Source organism: Macrobrachium nipponense, chromosome 1, assembly GCF_015104395.2.
Source record: "Macrobrachium nipponense isolate FS-2020 chromosome 1, ASM1510439v2, whole genome shotgun sequence".
In the NCBI taxonomy this organism is placed as follows: domain Eukaryota; kingdom Metazoa; phylum Arthropoda; class Malacostraca; order Decapoda; family Palaemonidae; genus Macrobrachium; species Macrobrachium nipponense.
This window is the reverse complement of record NC_087200.1, coordinates 183,052,370-183,073,044: the sequence shown is the minus strand read 5'-3', so window position 1 is coordinate 183,073,044 and position 20,675 is coordinate 183,052,370. Positions and strand designations below refer to the sequence as shown.

The window sequence follows — 20,675 nt, the reverse complement described above, 5'->3', positions numbered from 1 at the left end:
TGCTCCACTTACCGAAAGGATTCTTGGCCTTCGTGGGTGTCTCTGTCTCGAGAGGCTCAGATTCACCCTCGGAGTTGACAGCTTTGACTCGGAACATGTAATCCTTTCCTTCCATCAGACCTGGTACCTCGGCGTCGGGAGTCTGTTGGAGCGAAAACATGTAAGACTGAAAACGTCGAACTTTGCTTGTGAACCAGTTTACTATTTTATGCTGCAATGTCTGTTTACATGAATAGATATCTGCATTCTTTATATTTACATTCTACCATTGCATATACGGAATAGGAGAGTAACTCCTCTTAATGTTTAGGCTTACTGCACTTACCTTGGTTTCGAGCACAGGTACCCATCGTCCTGTGTCTACGTCCATCTTCTCCACGACGTAGTGATCAATGGGCTCACCTCCATCATCCTCTGGAGGCTCCCACTTGAGCTTGGCTGACTCAGCAGTTACGTCAGAGACCTTCAGTGGGCCCTTGGGCTTTCCTGGTTTGCCTGTAGTAGGAATAAGGGGCAGGTTACACAGGGGGCCAAGAGAGCACTTTGTGGCTGGGTAGCTTTGTTGAAATGATATCTAAAAGTGCAAGTATTCTATTTTCTCCTGATATCAAGAGCAATGTACTATAAAGTTAATTTCACTCAAATCTTGCTTTAGTTCTCATTACTGTTAAAGATAATGAGATCTAAATAGGTTTAGGAAACTTCTATGTATAAATGTAATTATATTTTGATGGAAAAAATTATTTTGGATTTAACTCTTCAATGCAAATACCTCTTGTCATTCTTCTGAGATCAAGGGAAAATATTCCATGAAAAGCAAATTAGCAACTTATACCTTATCAGTTCAATGGATCTTAGGAAGAGTCAGTCATAAAACTAATCTGACTTCACTTACCAATGACAATGAGCTCGAGCTCAGCCTCGTCCTTGCCAGAGTCGTTAACGGCCGTGATCTTGTAGATGCCGGTATCTGCACGGACCGCCTTCTTCAGGTTCATGATCGAAAGGTGTTCCTCACTGGTGAGGGTCATGCGACTGTTCTTGATTGATTCTCCCTTGAAGGTCCACGTCACCTTGGGATCTGGCTCACCAGTGACCTTCACCTCGTTGTTGAAGGTGATGCCCGACCGGATAGTCTTGCGACCGAGGTTCTTGCGGTCGATGTGGGGAGCCACTGCGATTAGGGAAAGCAGGGTTATGCTTAATTTATCATTATGGAAGGACTGACTTCCAATGTGAATTTCCTAAAATCTCAATCCGTCGATCATGACCAGAGACACACCAAAAATCAATCAAGTCAAATAAACAAAGCATACTTACAGAATCTTGGTTTACAGGTGACAGTATCTGAAGGATCAGATGGTTCAGATGGACCTGCTTTATTTTCGGCAATGACCCTGAACTGATACTCGTGATCTGGGGTGACATCAGTGATGCGAGTCTTCAGCTTATCACCAGTGCATGAACCACAAGGTGTCCAGCCACGACTTGCCTGTGGAAATAGGACAGCCTCTGCTGAAGGAAGAAACATCTATCTATGCTAGTAAAGCTATCGCAAGTTTGGTACTGAAAGACGTATTGATATACAGATATAAATGTATTTTCTGTTTCTGAAGATTTTTCTCTTTCTCTACTTACCATGTCCCTCTTTTCAATGATGTATTTAGTGATAGGAGCTCCACCATCCTCCTTAGGTTTGGTCCATTCCAGGTCGACGAAGTCCCTATCCCAGTTGGTGGGTTTAGGCTTACCTGGCTTGCTTGGGGGGTCTGTCAATGGAGAGGTCACAATTAGTTTTTTTTATTCAGCAGGACTTCAGCAAAAACAAGTTCCATTACAACTATTCTCAATTAAGATGACCAAATCTTGAGTAGACTCTTCACAGGATAGCATGAGGACCAAGAGAATTATCATAGCAATTGATTTAACTGATCTTGCAAGCTCCATGACATCACAATAACCAACGTACCGAATGGATTCTTGGCAACGATAGCTTGGTCAGCCTCCAAGGGTTCAGATTCGCCCTCGGGGTTGACGGCCTTCACCCTGAACTTGTACTTCTTGCCCTCCTGAAGGCCACCGACGTCGTACTCTGGAATCTTGGACTCGCCACAGGGCATCCATTGTCCAGTGACAGGGTCGAGCTTCTCGATCTGAAGGTAGGAGATCCACTTACTCGTACAGATGCAATATGAAGGCATTGATAAAATGTCATGACACAATTTGAAATCTATGAAGAATGTCTGTGCTTCATATTTAATATGAAAAGATAGAAACTACCATCCTGAAAGAAGGCAAATGGTTTAAGCATCTCGACGACATAAGAGGTTAGTCTTATCTTCTCATAAAAGTACAGAATGGTTTAAATGACTAAGATGAAAATGTCAATATTATCCTTCTCACCTCATAGTGGTCAACAGGCACTCCGCCATCGTCCTCTGGTTTCTTCCACTTGAGTTTACAGCCGTTTGCCTTGACGTCCGATACCTCCAGCGGACCCATGGGTTTGCTGGGAGGTCCTGTGAGCGGGTGAAAGTCATTGGAGGATAGAAGCAGGACAGAAAAGTTCCGATAATCCGGAAGCGACGGCGTAAAATTGAGGGAAATCATTCATATTTATAAGAAGTGACATACAAAGGGTAAAAAGAAAACCAGAAATGAATCTACATACAAAGAAGAGTCTAAGAACGTTGGTCAAATATACCTTGCACGAAATAGGCTGATTATATCAAATTTAATCTAACACTTGTGGGGATGATGAATTAAAATGAGAACCTATATATAAAAATAAAGAAAATATCAGATGGCAAAAATTTCACTGTTACTTTTTCTTTTTTGCAACCTAAAGTAAATGGGCCCTTAAATAAGAAAAGTAAATCAACGAGAATCTATGTCCGAAAAATGTACTGGAGCAAAATAAAAATGATTTACATGAACCATATTACACCTAAGACGTTTAGATAGTAAGAACGAAAATGGACATCGCAATAAGTCCTTGATAAAGTACATGGGTTCAAATGAAGTGGGTTAAATTTACAGATCCAGAAGTGGAAGAGGAAAACCAAGAGAGGTCAGGCAGGCAGGCAGCCATTTGAGAATCCACGTACCCAGAACAGTCAGATTGATCTGGACGGAGTCCTCGCCGTGCTTGTTCTTGGCCGTCAGGATGTATTTGCCCGTCATTTTCCTCTGGGCTTTCATGATGAGGATCTTGGTGTTGTTGCCGGAGGCGTCGACGCGCATTTGGTCCTTGGTGACGAGTTCCTGTTCAGGGAAATTGAGCAGGGGCTGTTTTTGGGGCGGAAGAAAGTCACAGCAGCAGGACGCAGGAGGTTTGGGAAGGGAGAGAGGAACGAGAGGGGACATGCGAGGAGAGGGAATGATGGTGGTGGAGGAGGAGGAGGAGGAGGAGGGTCAACCCCAAAAAGGTCAGCACCATCAACACCATCAGATGGAGTTTCAGATGGCATGAGAGCGACGTGTTGTGGAGTTGTTTGAAGATTCGTGTTTTATTCACGATGACAGCATCAGCGTAAACCAAGATGATAGGAGCGATGGGAGATGGCCAAGGAGCATCAGCATCATCATCATCATCATCATCATCATCATCATCGTCACCATCACCATTCACCATCGCCACATGAGGGTCGGTTCCGGAATGGTTGCATGGTTTACATTCAGGTGTGAAGTACCGTGTTGTTGTTTTTTATATAATTTTTTGTTGTTGTTGTGGAGGATTGGTTCGTTTTTAAGAGGAAGGAAAAAGAAAAAGAAAAACATGCGTTACTATGATTACTGTCATTGGACACAAAAAATCTCTACTCATTGACTAGCGAAGAGAAAGTCAGCTTTCATTGCAAATTAGGGAAAGTCATTCTTTTGGCAGAGAAAGAAATAAACAACAGAATTTGCTGTACAGGGATGCACATTTGTAGTACATAATAGTTCTGACGTCAACCGTAAGTAAGAGTTATTACCGGTTATAAATATGCAGTGATATTAATACCTGTTGAGAAAAGGTGTTACTTGAAGACACGGAACAATTAAATGCTGGTAATCTATACAGAGGAAATAAGACGTTTGGACATTAACAGGACAAGAAAAATCGAGGGTACATAGAGAGAGAAAATTCAGGAACAGGGAATCATAGAGGCTTCTAACTGAAAGCAGATGTACCAAAGCTCAGGAGGGAAATACTGAAGACAAATAAAGGTGGAACAAAGAAAGGAAACAAGGAGGAAGATCAACAGGAATACACACACACGAAAGTACAATGTTACAGTATTATCCACAGAGAAACATTGAACGTAAAGAGTTAAAATGGATAAATATAGCCGACTTCCTATTACGCCGATGAGGAATAAAGTAGGTCTTCAGTATTAACAGGGACCTTTACCATAAAACAAGTGACTTACATATATCAAGTCATATATATATATATATATATATATATATAGATATATATATATATATATATATATTCATACTTATATATATATCAGAGATCTGGGCATACAACTTCCAGATGGTAAACAACATGAACAAGACACTCGTGAACATTTCGAAAAGAGGTCCCTGTCAACTACTGTGACGTCACGGCTCGCGCCAGGATGATTACTGCCAACCTCCGCCAGACCTGTGCTGGATTAGTAAGAATAAAAAGAGAAGTTGAGCAGAAGAAACGTAGAATTTCTCTGCCGTTCTCTCTCCATGCAGAAGGGATCTACGGCCTTCCATTGTCAAAGGCACCATGCTTTTCTGTCGTTCTGATACTTTTTCTACGCCAAGTTTAAATTTATCATGATTTTCATATTCCAACATTGTTCGTAATGTTGAAGATATATGTCAGCAATAAATACATGAACACACAGGGACTAAAAGGTTTGGACTGACAGTTTTTCATATGTGCTCTAGGCTTGGAATTTTGGTCTTGGGGCAGCAGATCACCAGTGAACTCACTGAAATTTGCCTGACGTCACGAATAAATTACTAGAAATTACTATTGAAACTGATATATAAATTAATTCATAAAACTTTTTTCAATTTTTTAAATATGAAAACTATTACAGAGATGAAAAGTTTTAAAAATAAAATGTAAGAATTGTATGTCAAGAATATATTTGTGCAAGGAAAGAAATCCTTTTCTGCAAATACATATTAGAAATTTTTTTTTTTCTGAAAAGCTTAGGAAGAGAATTCCTTGCCAATCATGATAGATTTAAATATAACTAGAAATATAACGATTAAATAAGAAATACAGACAATTGAATAACATTTATGTCATCTGCACTGATGAATGACCTCTCCACTCACTCAGAATATACAAATATGGAGCCTCACTTTTCAGTGTATTCGTTATTCATCAGACGCAAAGCCATGAATGTTATGCTCATGCCTACCCAGGGGCTTAAGGGGGCAAAGATACCAATGGAACAACCAAATGCATATCAGGTGATGCATTTTGTAACATCAATAACCCAACTGGTAACATCATACAATTTGTTAGTTCATGATATCTTTGAGTTATACCAAGAAATGTCTTGCTTTTTTTCACATATTAAATGTCATACTCTTACCAACTGAAGAGAAATTTCATTAACAAAAGTTACGGTTAATAATATCGAGAGTTACCACCTTATTAATGTCAGTGGATATTCGAATAACTTAACTATAAGTATGAGTTCTCACTTAGTGCCGGAGTTAACCTATGCAATGGTCAACTGTATTGAAATCTCTATACAAATGTGAGTTTTTACTCAGTACTTATGGTTAAGATAGTCGAAACATAAGAACATCCAGTAAATAAACAAAGAATTTAATAAGTAAATAAATGAATAAATACGTATATAAAGAAGGAAATAAGAAATATCTGCAGGGTTTTTTATTTAGCATTTTACGACGAATGTCAAATGCAACCTATGCACTATGAAAGCACTACGTAGAACTGGCAGTTGTTAACTTATCATTTTGAAAAAAAAAATAGTTTTAAAGTGAAATATTGGAGGCAATTGCTTTCTAAGTGCACAAGTTAGCACAATTACGATCCTTCGGAGTATTTATTAAATTATGTACACAAAAAGCATACATTTGATTTAAGATATACAGTTTGAGTCAAGATTTACCATTAATTAGAGGCAGCATTCAAAAAGAAAAGTTCGTTTCCATATAAAGCCATTTGCACGCCACGTACTCACTGTCAAATGATGTGCAAATGGCTGCTTTGGTTAAACTTCCAGCCGCTTATGGTACTACTGACAGTGCCTTCAGTGACGCAGAATATGCAGCGCATATTCCACCATTCATATTTATACACAATACCATTTGTAAACCAAAGGAACTTTCATCAACGATACCAACTTTCTTGAATGTGCAACTATTCACTTACACGACCTTGCTAAGATGGTCAGTTACGGGTTATGTCAGTGAAGTCAAGATGATACGAGAAACGAAACAAGGAAACGCATGCTTGTATGTTTTTTTAGTTGCTTACAGAACATCCAGCATTTTCGAATAAAAAACAGGAACTACTATGACCTCTTAACTTCTTAATTTCCTCACATTGTTAGGAAACGTCTACCTTGAAAGTACAGAATCCAAGGAGTTTTTCTCTTTTTAGTTTTTCTCCGGATTCTGGGCTTCCATTGGAATACTGCGGTAAAATCTAGATGATGTTCAAGAGCTCTGTGGTTGATAACAATTCATTTAGAAACCGGGAAATCAGACTTACTGGAATAACCGATCTGAAGCCCAATGACTGATGTAAAAAGATCTAATTAGGGAACACGTCGACCACAATGCCAGATGTTCTGCATTTCGCTTCATGCATTAGATAACGGAGAGATCTTACAAGAGAGAAGAGTTAACTTTTCATGCGTTTTCATCTCAAACATTTTGTCGTCGCAGTTTGCCAATTGAACAAAGGTAACTCTTCTCCCCTTGGGAATGCTGGTTAAGTGTAATTCCTGAAGTAGTTTGCATATGTACATCAACAACAACAACAAACAATTACTACTCAGAAAGTTTAAGGAGGTTTTCGGCTGTTTCTTTTGAAGACTGATTCGAATGTTTGCTGTGAGTTTTGTGATTTTTCCCCTTCTTGGGAGGGAGAAAAATCTTATTTGGTCGAGGTGATTAACTACGTATGGAGACAACTGTGAGAGTTATGCTATTGTACAGACTTCTCAGTCGTTAAAAGAAGCTTCCGAATTCCCTCCATATAACCTTCTCATTGAACTGATGCTTGCTTTTCTATCAAAACCTTCCACGAAATTCTTTCTCGACATCCGTCAGGTAATCCAGCAATCCTATTGGTCGAAACTTTCTAGTAACAGCCAATCTTTTGCGAGCATCAACAGTCGAGGGGATGATGCTCTGTGTTCATTGGCTGATACGCATCTTTTCCTATCCAATAGGAGGGCGAGGTTAACCCAGCAGAGGTTTCTGGGACTTAGTGGGAGGTGTCGATGACATTAGAAGAACGGCAAAAGGTGGCCACTGATGCTGCATCTTGTTGACGTTGTTGCTATTGAGTTAATTTTTTTTTTTTTTTTTTTTATTCCGCCAGCCTTCAATTCCAGTGTCTATGCATGTACAAGTGTACGAGTGCGCTGTCGTGTCTGTCTCAGCACGTGTACATGTGCGTTTCTACAGTGGAGGACCTTTTAAACTGGACTAATATTTTCGGAAGTGAGGATAATTTCCTGCAAGTTGGCCGATATATGATCTGTCTTGCTGAGAAATAATATTTTTTTCTTATGACTGTTACACTCTTTGCAAAATAGTTAAAATTAAATCTGTTTATTGGTGATTTTAAAGGGCCAAAATTCCTTAAGAGGATCAGAAAAACATCCTTTAATCAGATTACCTAGATATTAAAAGAGAGTTTCAATCGGAAAGCAGCAAGGCAGATTCCATATCACCGGATCGTTGTCGTGTTTCCGTGCATCTCCATTTAACAAAAGCTAACCAATAAAATTGCTGTAAGAACATTGAACAAAGGTAGCTGCAGTAATTTGAAGTAGTTACTGAGAATTGCTCTCTATGAGACAAAATCATTTCTTTACTTTGGAAAGAACCATGTTTTTAGCATTTTGTCAGGAATCTTTACGCGTTCATCTTGAAAAGCAGTGCAGAATTAAACTAAGAAAGAATACATAACTTTGGCTTTACTTGTTCTTGAGTTTCTTGCAGAGAATAGCACTCAAAGGTTGTCATGTGTTTCCCTAAAGTTAAAAACGAGAGAATGCACGGAACCACACGATAGCTGTAAATGCTGAAGGGTATATATATATATGGATCAGTTTGGGCAGTTTAAGATAAGCATAATTTCTACTGAAAATAAAATTAAATTCCAACCTAATCTAAACGTTTGTTGCATTCTCAGCTGCAATAATTAAAACAAAATATAAAAAAAACACCTCTAAATCAAAATGCTATAAATAGCTACTTTTCATGTTAAAAATGGCTACGTACTAATGAAAAATCTATCATTTAAAATTACAAAACTACTAAGATCGAGTGACTGACTAAAATGAATGGCCTTGGCCATGTGAAAAAAAAAATTGAAGTTTAAAATGAACAGTTCCTCAAAAATGACAGTCAAACAGAGATGATTTAAATAAAATGAGAGCGGCAGAAACATAAAAGATGATATAAACTTGACACGTAATATTGTTATTGTGGATAAACTGAATAACAAGCTTTCCTGATTAACGGGATCTGGTTTGCAAATAAAGAAAAGTGGAAATAAAATAGCAAACTCTGTAAATGGTTGAAATAAAAATAAATATCATATCGAGGGGGACTGAAGAAAAAGTTTATGCACACAGTCAGTCAATACCGATATAGATGAGAAAAGCCCGATTAGCAACCCCAAACTCCCTCCCTAAAGACAAATAATGAAAGACTGATAAAAATCGAAAGGTAAAAAATATCCATTGTACTTTTTTTTTTTTTTTATAAATGACGACAAATTAATCTCGCTACGACGCTATGAATTCCCTCAAAGGCTGTGTGCGATCTAAACAAGCTGTCTCTAGGTCCACGTGTTCTTAAATGACCTAACGGGTCAAGAACACTCACAGCCCCGGACTTTCAACTGACCTTGTCGTTGTGGGTCCACACATTGGTTGGCTTGGGCTCGCCGCTGATGTCAATGTCGTACAGGTACTGCTGGCCGACCTTGATGGTCATGTCCTTGACGTTGGTTCTGTCAATACGAGGCTTACCTGGTTGCAGATGGGGAGAAATGTCAAGTTATTCGGGGATTTTTAATGTTAAGCTATGTGAAACTGAATGTATTCCAGAGCGTGGCTTTTGTCAGAGTAACAGTTAAATAGGGGATCTTATTGATCCCTCTGATATGCCATTTTACAGCAGTCACTAGGAGTTACTCCGAAATAAAACCTTTAGATAGAATTGCCAATTTTTGTTTTCAAAATAGTTACATAATACCTTTTTTTAGTTCATTTTAAACATTTGTGTTCCGCATGTCCTGCAAATTATCATATGAACTGCTTTACACTTTACCGTTGCTTATCAAGTTGCATCTTCCCTATGCTTCGATCAGCCAAGTATGCGAAATGAGAAGCAATACTCACGGAAGCGAGCTCTAGCAGTATGTGGCAGCGTGGAGTCGGATGGATCACCAACTCCGGCCTTGTTGACAGCCCTCACGCGGAACTCGTACTTCTCACCCTCTGTCAAGCCCTTCACTGGTCCCTGGCATTTGTTGCCCTGGACTTTGCCGCATTCGACGAAATGCTGTGTATCACAAAAAAGGAACGATTACTCCAAAAACCGAAGCGCATACACAACAAGATGTGTTCTTACACAACCCTTGACCTCAACGTGCACTTATTATGCCATCTACTGAGCTGTGCAAACATTCACAGTACTAATAACTTAAAGCGGATAAACGACTGAAAATAGTGCATACCTTTTCCAAATAATAAGAGTGATGTAATTAGTTCTGTAAGTCATACTATTAATACTCATCACCGCTTATGAACATGAACGCAATGGTGACGATGTTAGTCACCTCATTCCACAAGAAAATTATTTCAAATAACCATTTGCTTTTAAAGGTCTCCGAGGTGACAGATACATCGTAAAAAAGGAGCAAGCGTTTCACTTACATCAGAGTCCTTAGGCTTCATTTCAATGACGTAGCCTGTGATCTCGGCACCACCATCCCTGATAGGTGGATCCCATTTGAGCTGGACACTGGTTTCGTCGAAGTCGACGATGTCAGGAAGGCCTGGAGGGCCTGGCTTCTCTGTTGAAGGCGAAATCGGATATTTCTTGGTTAGTTTCCCCTCAAAGAAGGTGTAAGGCGCAAATGCAATGGAACGGATTGATTATTTCACATATTTTGTCTACCAAGCATTGTGATACTCAACTTCAGGCTGAAATCTCTCAAATAGAACAAATGAAGAACTTTTTATCCTCTGAGATTCTCCCGGGATAAAATCCCACGTAGTCACAGCTTTGCAAAAGTATGATAACAAATAACAGGAGAACAACGGGACTCATTTCTTACCGAATGGATCCTTAGCAATGATGGCCTTGTCTCCATCCAAGGGATCTGATTCGCCCTCGTCGTTGTGAGCCCTGACGCGGAACTCGTACTTCTTGAGGGGCTCCAGACCTGTCACTTCGAACTCAGTGGTGTCACCGTCGCAGCGTCCACAGGGCACCCATTTGCCTGGAGGAGACATTGAAATTCAGTATCCTTGCGATTCCTCGTATGATAAACTATTATTTTTTCAGGCAAATTCATATTTCTATCATTTACAAAATATGTACGCATATAAGAGATGATAAATTTTACATTCATATTTGGCAATGGCTTCTATCAATCTTCAGAACAGGAATATGTCTTGAGACGTCAGAAATACGTTATTTAAGGTCGTTCATTCTGGAGTGAATATAGATTCAATAATGAACACATTTTGCATCATAAAGGACGCGATAAAAAAACCCACCTGTTGTGACGTCCATCTTCTCGATGAAGTAGCTGTCGAGGGGCACGCCACCGTCATCCTTGGGAGGGCTCCACTTGAGCTTACATCCCTCCTTGTGGATTCCTGAGATCTCCAGGGGCCCCTCGGGCTTGCAAGGACGGTCTGAAGGGAGAGTTTAGTGCGTGATGAATCCAACAAGAATGATCGATTAAACCTTAAAGACTTTCAAGGCTTAGTACACTTTTCTGTCATTTCATCAATATTTGAACAGTTCTTGCACATTTGGAAATGTAACTACATTCTGTCTGGCATCATAAAACAGATTTTATCTGAAGTTCTATTACTCACATGTATACACACACATACACACACACACGCATGATCACATGGCATCTGTAGAGCATCAATATAACATAAAAAGTAATCTCTCTCTCTCTCTCAACCATAATAGCCGAAGCCTGCTCCTCTGACTCACCTAGGACCACTAGTTCGAGGGTGGCCTCATCAGAACCAGAATCATTCTTGGCGGAGATCGTGTAGATGCCGCTGTGCTGTCTCTCGGCATCATTAAGGTTGAACTTCGTCAGGTAATCTTCACCCTGGATGACGTAGTTCCCTCCTGTCTCCACCTTCTTCTTCTTGAAGGTCCACCAGATCTCCGGTGCGGGTTCACCCTTGACGTCGACCTCCAAGTTGACCTTCTGGCCGCGACGAGTGACGATCTTCTTCAGTTTCTCGCGGTTGATCAGGGGCTTCACTGGGGGTGACAAGGAGAGGCAGATGGTAGAGTGGAATATTGAGGTAAGACTGTGACTGGCGAATAGAATTCCATTCAAGTATCACCGGTGAATGGAAAGGGAAGACAGACTAAAGGGGATCCTAAAACTAAAAATGGAATCTTGGAGTAAATAAAAAAGGGGAGAAAAATGATAAACAAATGATAAAGGTAACAGTTTAATAGACGTGAATATATTTTGATTTTATATGTTTTTGGTTGATCTACGGTAATGGGTTAAAAATAATTATAATAAATGTTTCGCGATAGAGATAGAGTATCTAAAGCTGCCTGATTCGCAAGCCTGGTTTTGATATAGGCCCCATAAAGAATGAAATAAAACAAAACGTAATACCAAAGGGTATCACTGCCAAGAGTAAAGACAAATCGCAAAGCACGAAGAAGAGAAGGATCAGCAACTTACTGAATCTGGCCTTGGCCACATGAGGCTTCGTTGGATCAGATGGTTCGCCAGGGCCGGCTTTGTTGACGGCAATGACGCGGAACTGGTAGGTGTTACCTTCCTTCAAACCGGGGCAACGGCACTCGGTCTTAGGGCCCTGCAATGTACACCAAAATGGTGAGGCTGCTACAAAAATAGTTTCAAACACGGTGTTTCAAATCTTGAATATAGCGAATGGGAAGAGTAACCAGTGAAGAAATGGAAGAATTCCATTCTAAAATTAAAGTTTTACTATAAAATAACCAATAAGCAGACTTTTACTAGCTATGTGTATTGTAATACAACCAAATACCTAGACTAGCTGCCAATAAAGTAAATACTTATAGCATTACACAGATTACATTACCAACGCCTGAGGCCACTAAGACTCACCTCTGACTCATAGAGAGTTTCCCAAGTCGAACCGTATCTTTCCTTCTTCTCAATGATGTACCTGGTTATAGGAGCACCGCCGGTATCCTTTGGTGCTTCCCATTTGAGATCAACTCTATCCACGTCCCAATCAAAGATATCTGGCACTCCAGGTTTGCCGGGTGGTCCTGTGGCACAGAGCAACAAGGATATACTAATTAAAAGTCCCTTTTCGTTTGTCGCTATGTAGCTGATATAGGTTATTGATGTGTGCGCTTGAAAGTTTTAAAATGAAATGTACAATCTTATTAAATTCACGAAATAAGAATTAGGAAGTTTAAATAGATGTGCTACTGCTAATGTTGTCATTTTTCAATACCAACTCACCGAATGGGTCCTTTGCAACGACGGCGTGATCTGTGTCCAAAGGCTCAGACTCTCCCTCCTCATTGACGGCCTTGACACGGAACTGGTATTCCTTGCCCTCCTGAAGTCCAGGGACGTCAATGTTTGTGTCCTATATGCGGAAAAACGTAGGAGTTAGAGATATGTGGGTGTCCGTAGAGTTTAGCAAAAAATAATCCCAATTTCTCATTATTATTATTATAAAATAGTGATTGTACGCAAATACAAAACGAGGGAGTAAGTGAGTGAAATATGGATATTTATATCCGTAGAGTGTATCAAACTAAATCTTTGTTCCGATTACAAGCTAGTGCAGGAAGTAGATGATTCAGTAAGTTAAACATGGATACCAATATCCGTAGAGTTTCTAAAAATCATCATATTTTCTGATGATAACTGATTCGTAAACAATTCTCTGATGATACTGAAAAATTAAGACTATATATAAAACATATAAGGGAGAAATCTTTCTCGGGTTAAGGTAAAGCAATTAATGAAATGAACAGTACAATATCTGGACGGTAGCTGATTAAATCCATAACAACATACCTTAGTCCTACCGACAGGGACCCAACGGCCGGTGTTAGGATCTTGTTTCTCCACCAAGTACTCTTGGATGGGCTTGCCACCGTCATCGTCAGGCTTATCCCACTTGAGTTTGCAGCTCTTCTTCGTGACGTCAGATACCTTTAGAGGACCCTTGGGTTTTCCAGGACCAGCTGTGGAAGGGAAATACAAGTGTCAAGATGACGGTGCATCAGCTGATCATTTCCAATTCCAAGTTTGATAGTTCGAAAAGTATACAGTTATGGAAAATGAGAAAGAGAGTACGGGAATATTCATATGAGAAAAGAGACAGAAAACAGCAAATCTCAGGCGAAAACTTACCCAGAACGACGATTTCCACCTCGGCCTCGTCCTTGCCGTGCTTGTTGGTGGCCACGATCTTGTAGGTGCCATTCTGCTTCCTCCTGGCGTCGATCATGCTGAACTTGGTGTTGTAGTCCACATTAACAATCTCGATGTTCTTCTCGTTGATCTGGACACAGAGGAAGAGACATTTAACTGCTGAATGGTTTCGAGTGCTATAGGAATGGAATGGAATATAGAATTTGGGACAAAGGCCAAATGTTGGGACCTGCGAGGTCATACAGCACTGAAACGGAAACTGGGAGTAGAGAGGTTTGAAAGATGTAACAGGAGGAAAACTTCAAAGCAGTTGCAGGATGAAACAAATATCAAGAGAGGTTGGATGATAAGATGTAAGAAAGAGAAAATGAAAGGAGGTGCAGTAAAAGGAATGAAAGGGGGTTGCAGCTAGGGACAGAAGGAACGCTGCAATGAACCCTCAGTAATGTCTACAATGAACTGCGTGAGGTGTACTGACAGCATTACCCCATCCCCCTACGGGGTTCAAGTGCTATAACAACAAGGGACGTTATGAAAACCGCAACTAACTTTGATGCCTTGACATCTAAATCTAGTGATATACTAACGCTATGAAATCGTTTCCATAGAGAAATGTGGTCTTCCTATTTTGACCGATTTCAAGAGTAATAACAGGTAAATTATGGTGTCTGTGCTTTGAGGAAGCCATTGTCCCTCAAGGAAAGAGGATAGTTTATCCTACCTCTTTGCCCTCGAAGAACCACTGGACGGTAGGGGCAGGTTCACCCGAAATGTTAACATCGAACTTCACGTTGCGAGTTGCCTTCACTGTGGTCTGCTTCAGGTTGGTGCGGTCAATGCGTGGTTTCACTGTAGAAACAGACGAGGAAATAGATTAACCACGAAATGATATGAAACAAAAAATCATACTTGAAGGGAATACCCCGAGGAATACAACATTAGTTTATTTTTCATTTCATTCCTTATATGATGAATAAACTTTTGACCTGGTGAATACTAGGTCATTGAAGTCACCGACATACAAATCTACAGTCATTTATCTGTACAAATATATTCTTAAAAATGTTAAGTATGTTTATAAAGATACATGACTGTGGATTTGTTTCTTCACTTTAAGACTCGTGGCTACTAAGAGTTTTTATTTAATGTTAGGCATACCAAGAACTTTTCTTAAATGTAAGTCATTCCTACAACTTTTGACCTATCCTTTTATTCCACTTTTCACCAGCAATAAACGACTGCATCTACTTACAAGCCTTGTGTTTCACCAGGTGGTAATCAGTTGGCTCTGATTCTGGTGAATTTCCGGCCTTGTTGACGGCAATGACGCGGAACTGATACTCTGCTCGGTGCTTCAGACCACCGACCTTAGCCTCGACTGGAGTGCCAGGCTTCAGGGGAGTGGTGACATCCTGCTTCACCTCCGCTGCGGGTTCCCAGTCTGGCATGAACCTGTGTGAGGAAGAAAATGGCGTTTTAGCCTCCTATACAACGACGACGATCGTTCACTAGCATAGAGAAGCACTTGGAGGCACTCATCTGAAGGCGGAGGAATCTATATTTCGTCAGTACCGTAAGAAGAGACTGCATGTGAAACACGTAAACTGTCATATTATCTAATCTATATCGGAGTTGCTCTTTAACACAACGTCAAGTAAATGAAATACATAGACGTTTAAAGAACCTTGACCGATGACTTCATAAAGTCTAGAGTTGAAACTCACTTGTCCTTCTTTTGGATGATGTACTTCTGGATGGGAGCACCACCGTCAGACTCGGGGACAGTGAACTTCAGGTCGACAGACTTGTCATCATAATCTGTGATCTCTGGGCGTCCTGGGGCAGACGGAACGTCTGGAGAAGTGACAGAACGAGGCAATTAATGACATGAGAGATGAAGACTAAGGGAATTATTTTAAAGAGTGGCAAAAGTTTTTATTATTGTGTGGTTTGTATGTATATCAATTAAATCAAAGTATATAGTTCGCTTTTGTTTTGAGATTACTTGACAAAGAATGAGAAGAAAAATGATACATTGTCGTGATCAGTGGAGTAAAACTGACAAACATGAACATGGACCAGTGGACTCACCAAATGGATTCTTAGCCAAAATGGCTTGATCAGCTTCCAGAGGTTCAGAATCTCCTTCGTCGTTGTTGGCAGTGACTCTGAACTTGTACTGGTGGCCGGGTTCCAAGCCCTCCACGTTAAAGTATGGAGGAACGGTTGCTCCAGGGCACTAAGGGAACGGGAGGGGGAGAAAGCGAAGAGAAAAACATGGATCAAGATGAGATTTTCGAGTGTGTGTGCATCATCTCCCCCAAGATTCCTCTGCCTTTCAGGAAATGGAGATCCGAAGTCTTGTTTCCTTTCTTACAACCTGCTTTATTCTAATTCAAAGCAGAATTTGCTACTGAAGAAGAAGAAGCCAACGGGGAAAGTCGATCATTCATGGAACAGAATGCCTCCGAATTCCACTCATAATCAACTTTCCTTTGACAGGCATTGGAGTCTCGGGAGAGATGGCACAATGATACCAAAGTCTTGCTTTGTACCTTGGTAGTAGCGGAAAGAGGAGTTAGTATAAAAATAGACAGAAAAAAATTGTGAGCAATGATCTGAGCTTGTATATGAAAAGAGAGAGACGCGTGTGAAAGACACCGAAAGGCATGGAATATACAGCAGAAAAAACAAAGCTAAGAGAGCGTCAACAGAAAACGCGACTGAGCCGCTGTTTTGTATTCCGGGCGGAAACAGAGTAGGAGAAAAAGTTCTGAAATAACGTGAGAACAGCAGATTTACAATTTTAAAAAGGTTTCCTTTTACATTAGTGTTTTGTCTTTGCTTTTTTAGGTTTTTTAAGCGCGGAGACTTTGAATTATTTATCAGTGACTGTTGCTTTTTAAAACTTTCGGTTAACCCACCTTCCCGCATCTGACCCACTTGCCAGTAGCCAAGTCCATCTTCTCGATCTCGTACTCCTTGATGGGCATTCCGCCGTCATCCTCCGGCTTCTCCCACTTCAGGCGGCAGCCCGTGTCATGGACGTTGCTCACATCCAGGGGACCCTTGGGCTTACTGGGCTTGCCTGCGGGGAGTTCATTTACGTCAGGTTTCAAGGTTAACAGCGGAAGACTCAGAGCAAAGCTGCTTCTGGTATGACAATAAACGTTTATCTGTACGGTCTTATAAACTACCTAAGGATGAAAAATCATCTAACTTGATATGATCACCTAAAGCCCTCAAAGCAATTGCTCCTGATTCATAACAAAAACACATAGCATTACACAAATACCCAAAATGGTCTCGCGCACATCATCTAACATATCGAGGCAACTACACATGAAAGAAGTGGATTTTTTCTCGGCAACTTGAACGTCCCCAATACAGACACTCACCGAGAACAACCAACTCGACGGTCTCGGAGTCGGACCCATTGCGGTTCTCGATCTTGAGCGTGTACAGCCCGGCGTCCTTCCTGGTGGCGTTGGTGATGGAGAACTCGGTGTGGTGGTCGGTGTTCTCGATGTGGATCTTCTCGCTGTTGGAGAGGGGGATGTTGTCCCTCCACGACCACAGGACCTCCGGGTCTGGCTCGCCGATGTAGTCGACGGCCCACTTGTGGCTTCGGCCGACCTTGATGGTCACCGTCTTGAAGCCGTTGCGGTCAATGCGAGGCTTTCCTGAGGAAGAGAAACGGGTTTCAGCTGAAGTCCTCTTGTTCATTTGCCGAGTCTTCTACTCTCATTGGTGATAACACCGACACGTGACTGAATGGGCAGGTTTATCAGTTTTCTCTCGAAATTGTAAGAGAAGGAGTTTCGTTGACTCCGTTCATTGTGCTTCTATGCCAAAGCTTAGATACAACTGGGGCTTGCTTAAATAATCTTGTTTCAAAGTTATAATTACAGGTAGGCGTTCATTTGTTGAATATTCATCCAGGAGATACTAGGAATTTTGTCATCCATAATGTATATTCAATCGTTGAATGACAAAGACTACCAGGGACAAAATACTTTAAATAATTAACTCATGCCATTCTCCTATAAAGTTAAATCGTTCCATTAACATTTTCCGAAATAAATCAGCCGCTCAGATGTGTGAAAAAAAAACATTCAAACAGGGCGCCAAATCCACTTACTATTCTTATGTTTACAGAGATGGTTTTCTGTTGGTTCAGAAGCCTCGCCCACACCGGCCTTGTTGGCAGCTCTGACCCTGAAATTGTAGACCATTCCCTCCTTGAGGTCGGGCACAGTGCACTCGCACTTGGTGTCGGGGGTCTGCAGGACTTCCTTCCACTCAAGGGAGTGCTTGTCCTTGATTTCGACGTGGTAGTGAGTGATGGGGCGGCCGCCGTCCTTCTCCGGGGGAGTCCATCTCAAAACGACCATCGTGTTGTCGTAGTCGATGATTTCCGGTTTACCTGGACGAGTTGGCTCATCTGCAAGGGTGTGAGAAGTGGTTTAGGTTATTGGTTAACAACAGTCTTGCAAAATACCGTTGGCTTGCAGGAGGATGTCTTCTTCGGTGTCAATGTGCAAAAGAAAAACTGAGGTACAAGTTTCCATTTTTGAAGAAGAAAATGTCACATTATGATTTGTAGGGTAATGTCCGATCTTTGATTATGAAGATGCTCCTTTATTGCAAAGATAAAATAACGTCGTTGTTACTAAAATATCAAATAAGATTATAATCCCATATTAATAAAAAAAAATCTGCAAATAATACGCGCTAAACACCTATGAGTGTGCATTCTACATAATCACACATTCATACATTTGTTGAAAATACAGTATGGTCGATGATATATATATATATATATATATATATATAATATATATATATATATATGTGTGTGTGTGTGTGTGTGTGTGTGTGTATGTGTGTGTAAGTAGACTCACCGTAAGGATTGCGAGCCGTGATAGGTTCGTCATTCTCCAAAGGTTCCGATTCGCCCTCCTTGTTGACAGCCTTGACGCGGAACTTGTACTTCTTCTTGGGCGTCAGGCCCTCGACCGTGAACTCTTCCTTCTCGGGGCCAATCTGAGATGGGAGAGGGAATCGTAGGGTGAATATTCCCAGGATTCGTCGACGGCGATTCACGGCTTCGGCCGTGATGACGTCATTGACTTTAAGGGGGATGATGAGGTGACGATTAACGAGGGGGAGGAATTTTGGGTGTTCGATTGGTGAGGAAACATATTCTTAGACGGTCATGAGGGAGAAAATATATCATGTCAGATAGTAATTAATGAAGGAAAAACACTTTCGTTCGTGCCTGAACTGTTTACATGGATTGCAGCTTTCAAAACGCCTTTTAACATTTAAAATAGTGTAATATGATGGTTTAGAATTCCAATAAATCATTTTATATTTCCACTGGAAATCACTGTTATGACTGTCGTCAAAAGTTTCAATAACGTAGGATGTAATCTTTTTATGAGTGTTTAAAGGTGCAGTTAATGATTTAAAATAATGAATCACATGTGGTAAAGGGGTGTATGTTTACAATGTGGGGTAAGGTGGGGTTGGGGGCGGAGGTTGAGGGGGAAGGGGATCTTCTTGAAAGTGGTTAGTATTTGGTTAATTCTATAAATACCAATGAAATTAAAAGTAGCTCAGGAAAGAAGCTACGAGTGAGGTGGTCTTTATCAAATTCACAGGAATACAGGATCTTCATCTTCATTTTAGAGGGTTAGTAGTTAATGTACCTGTAATGAATAAATCAGTGTCTACGTTTAAGCCAATGCTACCAATACCAGCATCAACAATTGGCGATGGTACTCTACTTTTCATCATACAGTGTTTCCGACGGCTGTACTGGCAAAGGATGGCTGTATGTACAGGAAAAGCAGGGAAGAGCATTTCGTTTTGGGTTGGATTTTTCCTGCCAATTTTCTCGTCATTATTTGGCTTTCTGCATTCAAAATATATTATGGGTCTGGACAATTTTTCATGATCATAAAACGTGACTTATCAATTCAAAAGAATGCAGTCAATTCAAGTGATATTACTAAACATATCAGATCAGCCTAAGAAATTCTTAGTATATACTATATTTGAGACCCAGAATCCATTCCAAATAGAAATGCTCTTCCAAATATACATGTTTGGGCAAAGGGTTCACCAGCTGCTGTATACCTCTTTTGATAATCGGGGAAGACAAAAGCTTACAAAATACCAACAAATTATAGAAAGCTCCTCCATAAGGAACGATCAAAAAAGGAAATCATAAAAAAAAGAAAAAAATGCATGAAAGCGTCACCTCTAGGAGAAAAAATGGATACCTGAACGTTTACCACAAACTCCGTGTCATCCTTATCAAAAAGGGGACCTTTAAAATTTTTGGAGTTCCTGCCATCTCTGGAGGAATCTCTCTCACCCTTGGAGTCCTTTTTCTTTGGAGGGGGATATGTCTCTTTTATGGTGGTTCTCACGGGCACTTCAATGTACTGCAAGGTGGAGACGGGTGAGAGGGAGCGGGTCAAACGGGGTCGACACAGACACAAAAGGAGGGAATTCCTCTCGGCACTCCCGTCCGTGGCACTCTCGGACAGGTAACGCCAGCGCCTCTTGCTGCTGGTTACTGTCCGCAGGAGTTGTCACAGAGGCACGTTTTCTGGCGTCTTTTAACATCATGGCACACATCTACCTCGACTTTAGTGTACCCAAGTAACTTTGGTCATGAACAAAATAATAATAAAAATTTGCTTTTCGCTTTTTTTCAGAATACTCTTGTGGCCAAATGCTAACAGAAGCCAGAAAAATGCTCTTGTAACAAGCCTCGAGTGGCAAGGAATGAGAT

General features: G+C 40.7%; 1 protein-coding gene across 33 annotated transcripts in view; it reads right to left on the bottom strand.

Moving 5' to 3' along the window:
- Positions 1-20,675, bottom strand: part of LOC135219896 (twitchin-like) — a 143,004-nt gene that overhangs the window by 43,738 nt on the left and 78,591 nt on the right. For 29 of the 33 annotated variants that reach the window (XM_064257076.1, XM_064257060.1, XM_064257061.1 and 26 more), the window contains 28 exons: positions 20,158-20,322; positions 18,772-18,913; positions 18,009-18,311; positions 17,266-17,550; positions 16,792-16,955; positions 15,959-16,106; positions 15,592-15,721; positions 15,120-15,319; positions 14,589-14,716; positions 13,847-13,997; positions 13,508-13,677; positions 12,941-13,070; positions 12,575-12,741; positions 12,164-12,299; positions 11,440-11,721; positions 10,986-11,126; positions 10,541-10,705; positions 10,137-10,276; positions 9,600-9,762; positions 9,103-9,227; positions 3,108-3,288; positions 2,404-2,519; positions 1,970-2,153; positions 1,639-1,769; positions 1,321-1,492; positions 896-1,174; positions 326-495; positions 13-142 (listed from right to left, as the gene is read on the bottom strand). In XM_064257076.1, coding sequence (XP_064113146.1) covers positions 13-142; positions 326-495; positions 896-1,174; positions 1,321-1,492; positions 1,639-1,769; positions 1,970-2,153; positions 2,404-2,519; positions 3,108-3,288; positions 9,103-9,227; positions 9,600-9,762; positions 10,137-10,276; positions 10,541-10,705; positions 10,986-11,126; positions 11,440-11,721; positions 12,164-12,299; positions 12,575-12,741; positions 12,941-13,070; positions 13,508-13,677; positions 13,847-13,997; positions 14,589-14,716; positions 15,120-15,319; positions 15,592-15,721; positions 15,959-16,106; positions 16,792-16,955; positions 17,266-17,550; positions 18,009-18,311; positions 18,772-18,913; positions 20,158-20,322 — 4,798 coding nt within the window. The remainder of the gene's footprint in view (positions 1-12; positions 143-325; positions 496-895; positions 1,175-1,320; positions 1,493-1,638; positions 1,770-1,969; positions 2,154-2,403; positions 2,520-3,107; positions 3,289-9,102; positions 9,228-9,599; positions 9,763-10,136; positions 10,277-10,540; positions 10,706-10,985; positions 11,127-11,439; positions 11,722-12,163; positions 12,300-12,574; positions 12,742-12,940; positions 13,071-13,507; positions 13,678-13,846; positions 13,998-14,588; positions 14,717-15,119; positions 15,320-15,591; positions 15,722-15,958; positions 16,107-16,791; positions 16,956-17,265; positions 17,551-18,008; positions 18,312-18,771; positions 18,914-20,157; positions 20,323-20,675) is intronic. The other 4 variants (XM_064257075.1, XM_064257093.1, XM_064257062.1 and 1 more) reach the window with 3 other exon arrangements.